The sequence below is a fragment of the Monoraphidium neglectum genome, assembly GCF_000611645.1.
Source record: "Monoraphidium neglectum strain SAG 48.87 unplaced genomic scaffold scaffold02732, whole genome shotgun sequence".
NCBI lineage: Eukaryota > Viridiplantae > Chlorophyta > Chlorophyceae > Sphaeropleales > Selenastraceae > Monoraphidium > Monoraphidium neglectum.
This window is the reverse complement of record NW_014010896.1, coordinates 1,670-8,275: the sequence shown is the minus strand read 5'-3', so window position 1 is coordinate 8,275 and position 6,606 is coordinate 1,670. Positions and strand designations below refer to the sequence as shown.

General features: G+C 65.4%; 2 protein-coding genes across 2 annotated transcripts; both read left to right on the top strand.

Annotated features, from left to right (window-relative positions):
• Positions 1–569: 569 nt before the first annotated feature.
• On the top strand, positions 570–1,586 carry MNEG_11418 (DNA polymerase delta subunit 2; the record flags this gene model as incomplete). The annotated part of the gene is made up of 3 exons (XM_014040111.1): positions 570–598; positions 933–1,099; positions 1,450–1,586. The coding sequence occupies 3 exons, from the start codon at positions 570–572 to the stop codon at positions 1,584–1,586; spliced, it is 333 nt and encodes a 110-aa protein (XP_013895565.1).
• Positions 1,587–2,095: 509 nt separating this feature from the next.
• On the top strand, positions 2,096–4,571 carry MNEG_11417 (40S ribosomal protein S16; the record flags this gene model as incomplete). Its single annotated transcript, XM_014040110.1, has 7 exons — positions 2,096–2,119; positions 2,211–2,234; positions 2,330–2,387; positions 2,556–2,649; positions 3,024–3,130; positions 3,524–3,738; positions 4,452–4,571. 7 exons carry the CDS (start codon positions 2,096–2,098, stop codon positions 4,569–4,571), a joined length of 642 nt encoding a protein of 213 aa, XP_013895564.1.
• Positions 4,572–6,606: the final 2,035 nt, after the last annotated feature.

Sequence of the window (6,606 nt, the reverse complement as noted above, 5' to 3'; positions counted from 1 at the left end):
GACATGGACATGATAATCACCGAGCTCGCCGCCGCCCTGCCCTTGGACGTGCTGCCCGGCCCCGACGACCCGGCCAACGTGTCGCTGCCGCAGCAGCCGCTGCACACCTGCCTCTTCCCGGGCGCCGCGCCGTACGCCAGTGAGTGAGGCGGGGGTTGTGTCCGCCGTTATCCTCGCGCCAGGAGGGGGGGTTCCGCCCGCCGTTTCGCCCGCACCCGCCCGCTGCTGCTGCGAGCTCTCGAGTGGCTCGCGCGGCCGCAGGCGCCCTGTGCGCCGCCGCCGTCCCTGCATACGCGCAGCCTCGACCGGTCGCGGCTGCCGCCGCGCCGCTCCCCTCGCTGAAGAGCATCCTCCATTTGCAATAAGCGGCCGTTTCCAAAAGTCGCTGTTATGAAATGCTGCTGCTCTCCAACACCGCTGCTTTCAAGAGCCTCAGCATTCACCCAAAACCCCACGCACGCCTGCGCACGCGCACCTGGCCGCCAGGCTTTGTGCGCGCCACAAACCCCCACGAGTGCGACGTGGGGGGCGTGCGGCTGCTGGCCACCGCGGGCCAAACTATTGAAGATATGGCCAAGTACACTACAGGGGCAGACAGGTGGGGGCTATGGGCCACAGCAAAAGGGTTTGTACCAAAACGCCGTGGCCAGCCGCGAGCCGCACGGCCAGCGCGGATTTGGCGGGCGTGCTGCTGGCTCGGCATGTGCTGATGTGACCGAGCGCCGCTGACGCCGCCCCCTCGCGGCGGCGCCGAAAGCGGCGCTCTCAACCGTGTCCGCCGCCAGGCTCCCCGCCCCAGCACGTGCACGTGCAGCCGCCGCCCGTCCGACCACAAGCCCACAGCCCCCAGCCGACAGTGCGACGCCAAGCGTGATCTCAACCGCCTCGAGGGCCGTAACCGCCATAACTGCCGCTGTCACGGCCCGGCCCAGGCTCGACCTGATGGAGACGACGCTGAGGGGCCGCCACCTGGCGCCGACCGCGCCCGACACGCTGACCTGCTACCCCTTTGCGGACGACGACCCCTTTGTGCTGGAGGCCTGCCCCCACGCCTACGTGGCGGGCAACCAGCCCGAGTTTTCGACGCGGCTCATAAGCGGTGGGCGGGGGCGCTCGGCCGTGGCCCATTCTCAGAGGGGCGTGCGCGTGCGCCTCTGCCGCGTCATGCTGCGCGTGCTTGATGCGTTTGCTGCAGCAGTATATATTCTCTGCCTGAGTATGTGTTGACGGCGCGGCCCAGCTCGTGCGGTGCTGAGAACAGCTCGATTATTGCCCGGCCCTGTTGCTGCGCCGGCAGCCCTCCCCAACACCCCCATCGCTCGTCCCTCTCCCTTGCCCCCTGACACCCCAGCTAATCCCCCACCATGCCACCCTTTCATCAGTGCCAACCCCAACCTATGACGACCCACGTTCACCTCCTCAACCCTTGCCTACCCCCTACCTCACCAGGGGAAGACGGCCAGTCAGTGCGGCTAATCGCTGTGCCCCCCTTCGGCTCCACCGGCGCCCTGGTGCTGCTCAACCTGAGGACCCTGCAGTGCCAGCTCATGAATTTCGGGACCTACCGGCCGCCTGGGGGTGGCTAGGCCGGTGGCGGGAAGCTGCTGCGCGCCCTGATCCTGGCAGGGGGCCCGGATCGACCAGGGCGGCCGCCTGTGTGGCTGCCGCGTGCCGCGGCGCTCGGCAGGCGTCTGTGCTCTCTGGTGTGCACGGCTCGATTTCTGGCGGGGGCCGCCGGAAGCCGCCGCTGCCGTGCTGCGCCGGCGTGTAACTTGCGGCTGGCGTTGATGCAGATGGTAACGCTGTGCCAGCCAGTCTTGCCCAGAGGCCCAGCCTCGCGACACTCCCCGTGCGGTTGGCAAGGGGGGGGGTGCTGAAATCAGGGGCAAGAGTAGTTTGCCACCACAGGTGGCGTATGTGGACCTGTGACATGGTGCAAGTGGCTCCTCTTATTGTTTTGTCCCATGGGAGGCAGCCGGTTTGAAATCGCGGCGGCCGTCACCGATGTCACCCAGCAGCACGCAAAGCGGCCGCGCCTGCGTCACAAACACGGGCAGCGCACCGTGCTCTGCCTCTTTGACAAACACGAGCAACCATGGCGGCGCCTCCTGCACCAGTGGTAAGGCCCCGCTGAGCTGGTGTGCTCTCAGACCGCGCCCCGAACAACTCCGTGCCATGCTCACGTCGCTCCCTCCTGCCCTCGTTCGCAGCCGGTGCAGTGCTTCGGCCGCAAGGTGAGTTTCTTGATCGAGCTGAGGTCCCGGGGCGGTCGCTTGTCCTTTGCAGCAGCAGGTTGTGCACCGAGCTCCTGCTGCACCTGCCCTCGCAGAAATCGGCCGTGGCGGTGGCTTACGCTCGTCCTGGAAAGGGCCTTGTCAAGCTCAATGGTGCGTGCAGCCTGGGCTCTTGCAGGACGCGGGCATGTGTCGAGCAGCCGTCTTTGATGGCTCTGGGGCACACCGCAATCGTCGCGGGCAGGAGCGTCTATAGATAGCTGCCGTATAACATGGCAGCTGCCTCGTCGTGCAGCCCAAGCGTGGATCGCTGCTGAGCAGCGTTCTCCGCAGCGCAGCGCGACGACGGCAGTGCAGCGCACTACGCAGCGAACAGCCACTGTTCGGCTTTTCGGGGTTACGGACGGCCGTCGTGGTCAGTGGTTGAGCCCTGGCGTCATGCGCGGATTCTGCAGAGCCATTACGTGCTGCAGAGGAGCGTTGTCGCAGCAAAGCGTCCCTCCACAGCTGGGCAAGTCAGCTCGCAAGCCGCTTTGGCTGGCGGCGGGCAGTCCACTTCGCCTGTGCGGGCAGCACGCCCTTCATAACAACCACATCAGACCATTCTCTCTGATGACGAGCGACGGCGCTGCCGGCCACCATGGCCGCTGCAAACAGCCGCAGCAGCACATTGCGCCGGCGGCGCGGCCCGATGGCAGAAGCCAGCTGCTGTTGAGAGCTGTTTGCTGCTGGGCGGCGTATCACGTCATATGTAGTATGGCGACAGCGGCCAAGCCCGTGGCAAAGCAGGCAGTCGTTCCACCTGCAACAGCAGCAGCAGCAGCAGCAGCAGCAGCAGCCGCAGCGCTGGCCAGTGGGCGCAGCAGCAGCTGCGGGCGCAGCGGCCCCACTGCGACGTATTCAAACAACTCAGCGGTGGCGGCCCAAAACTGGCCCCCCCGCCCTGCGGCAGCGCCCTTCGCGTCCAAGCACAGGCAGCAGGCGTGGTGGCCTGGCGGCAGGCGTCTGGCATATCACGAACCGCCAGATTAGCGCAGCCCCCTGCTTGCCCTCCTCCACCTCTGCTCCCGAACCCACCTTTTCTCACTCCTCCAAACGGCGCCCTCCCGCGCCTCCCCGCCCAACTTCACCCAAAGCACCATTTCTTGCCACCTCCACCTCCCCCCCCCCCAAAAAAAAACACCACCACCACCACCACCTAACAGCACCCGCTGGGACCTCATGCATGCCCTTTCACTTGACAACCGCCCGTCTTCCCCCTCTCCCCGCTTCAACCCCCGGGACCCCAGGCATCCCCCTTGAGCTGGTGCAGCCCGAGGCGCTGCGCTACAAGGCCTTTGAGCCGCTGCTGCTGCTGGGCAAGTCCCGCTGGGGCTTCCTCGACATCCGGCTGCGCGTGAAGGGCGGCGGCCACGTTAGCCAGATCTATGCGATCAGGCAGGCGATCTCCAAGGCGGTGGTGGCGTACTACCAGAAGAACGTGGACGAGCAGACCAAGGGGCAGGTGGGCGCTGAGGAATGGGGTGGGGTAGGGGCGGCGAGGGGCGCGGCCAAGGGTTGCCGGGCAGCGCAGGCTGTGGCACAAGCCAGCCGGCAGCGAGCGCGAGGGACGGTGACGCGATAGTGGGGCGAGGTGTTTTTCTGCCATGAGCTGGCCGGCAGCCTGGGAGTGGCCGGGCGATGCAGCCGACTGTAGCTGGTTCGCAGGTGTACATTTGTGCACGCAACAGCGCGCACAAGCACGTGTGTGTGCACATTGTTGTGTGCCCGCTTGTAAGCGTGGAGAGAGAGAGAGAGAGTGTGTGTGTGTGTGTGTGCGCGCGCGTGCTTGCGCACGTGTGTGAACACATGTGCGCACACGCATGTGCGTGCATGTGCACACGCACATGCACGCAACCATGGACACTATGCCTGGCAACATTGCAAGGGGCATGATAAAAAATGCGCCCAAGCGGCAGGCGGATGGGCGCGACACGTGTGATGGATCCCCAGTTGCGTTCTGCTGACCCATCGCAAGGTGGTCGTCAACGCAGCAAGTGCAACCCTCAAAACGCCAAGACTTTGACCGCATGCCACCCCTGGCGCCCGTCCCTGGCCCTCACCTTTACCCTCTTATTGTCGTCTCGCACTGCTCATTCACTGCCCCTCATCCATTCGAACGCCCTGCCCATCCTCTCGCCCACCCTGTCCATCCGCTCATCCGTACCGCCCATGCAGGTGAAGGACGTACTGCTGCAGTACGACCGCACCCTGCTGGTGGCCGACCCCCGCCGCGCAGAGCCCAAGAAGTTCGGCGGCCGCGGCGCGCGCGCCCGTTTCCAGAAGTCGTACCGCTAAAAGCGTACCGAAGCCATGGCCCGCGCCCGATGGCCGCAGTGCTGTCGTTTGTCTCTGTCGGGCCCACGGCCGCGAGGGCCTCGGACGGCGGCGGCGGCGGCAGCGGCAGCGGCTGCTTGAGTTGCGGCCCGGGTGGCGCGGGTGCAGCGGCGGCGGCGGCGGCGGCGGCAGCGTAGGGCCGCTTGCTCGCCTCCAGCGCAGTCTGTGTAACGATCGTTTGACCGAGATGGCCATGCTGGTGCTGTTGAGCCGCGTTTTGCACAAGCTGAGGATGGGGGCAATTAGCAGGCAGGCCCGCAGGCCGGTGGGCAGGCTGGGCAGCAGACCGGCGGGCAGGGCGGCAGGCAGGCCAGTGGCAGGCAGGGAGTAGGGCGGGCAGGCGGGCGGGCAGGCAGGCAGGCGGGCAACATATATGGTGGCTTATGGGCCTTTCCCTCACCAGCCAAGTCCTATACAAACGACAACAACTCACTGCAAGGGCAGCGGCGCCAGCACCAGCAGAGCCTTGGTTGGTTGTCGCACCGCCCTTCCTTCCCGCAATCACGTCATGGACATCTCAAGCACAGAGCTTGACGTGGATGTTCAGGTCGCGAGCATGCGCTCGCTTCACAAACCGATAGGCAACGATGTCGTGTAAAGCGGCATGCTCATTTATACGTGCGATTGGCTTTGCGCCGTGGCCGCCCATCGCCGAGCAGTGCCGGCGGTCAATGCAGGCGGCGCCCGGCAGAAGCAGGCGGCGCCTGGCAGAAGCAGGCGGTGCAAATGCATGTGCGCTTGCCGTAATGCGCCCAGACACAAATGTTTTTGTTTCTTTTTGAAGTTGAACTGTAATGTTGTATTGTCTAGCACAATCATTGAGATCCAACTGGCCTTCGAAAGCAGCAGATCGACCAGGATCCGCTGGAAGTACGCCAACACTCCGGCTGGTCCGCGTCACAGCGTCGCCGCTACAACAATCCCCATATTTCTTTAGCCCAAACATTCAGCAAGTTGCTGGCTGCGCAGATCAAACGGCAGCGCCGGAACCTGCTGCCAATCGCTTAGGCTCGGCAGGATGGCACATAATGTCGGAATTCTGGGCATGTACCTGTACTTTCCGCCCTACGTGGTGCGCCTCCGGCAGCGATGGCGCCAGCCGGACGGCTGTGCGAACGCGATTGCAGCGGCGCTGTGTCTGCAGCACGGCACGCGTGCCCCCCAAAGGCATCTCGCCCTGATTGTCAATTTCCGTGCTGGTGGCCACTGATTCAATGGAGGCGCATCAGCGACCCTCGTGGCGGGGCGATCCGTCGTGGAGTGTGGTTAGAAATCCAATCTTCCCGCCGTCGGCCAAACTTCTTCCCGCCCATTGACCAGCATCGCAGCCCCACTGGGTCATCCAGACACTCCCGCCCCATTGCAACCCCCGCCCCCGACCCGAACAATCCCCTCAAAACCACCACATTTTCCGCCGTAACCCCCGCACCACTCACCTCCGATCCAGACCCCCTCAACGCACCCACCGGCCACCTGGCCCCCCCGTCACCCGGTCATCGCCATCCTGTAATCGCGATCAGACACCCCCCGTTTGGGCCCAGGACGAGCGACCCCCTACTTCCCCACCCCTTCCCCTCCGCCCCAGGTCTCCCAATCCGACCTCGAACTTGCAGATGGGGTGCCCGGCAAATATACAGAGGGGCTCGGCCAGATCGAGCTGGGGTTTAGCGGAGATCGCGAGGATGTGGTCAGCATGGCGGCCACAGCCATGCTGAGGCTCATGGAGGCCTACGACGTCCGCGCGACCGAAATCGGCAGGCGAGCTCGCGCCCCTGCTTCGCGTGGGCGGGCGGGCAGGCTGGCGTTTATGCGCGCGTTGGCATGGTCGAGGACAGGAATGGGTTCGGGGGGACGCGCGCGGGGCGGCGGCTGCTGGGCGCCAGCTGGCGGCCTTGTGCCCGGCGGGTGTCGGCCCGGGCCCCCCCGCCTGTCGATTGAGTTGTGGCGGTACATTGCGTCCCAAATGGCACGCATGCCCGTGCGCATTTGACAGGCA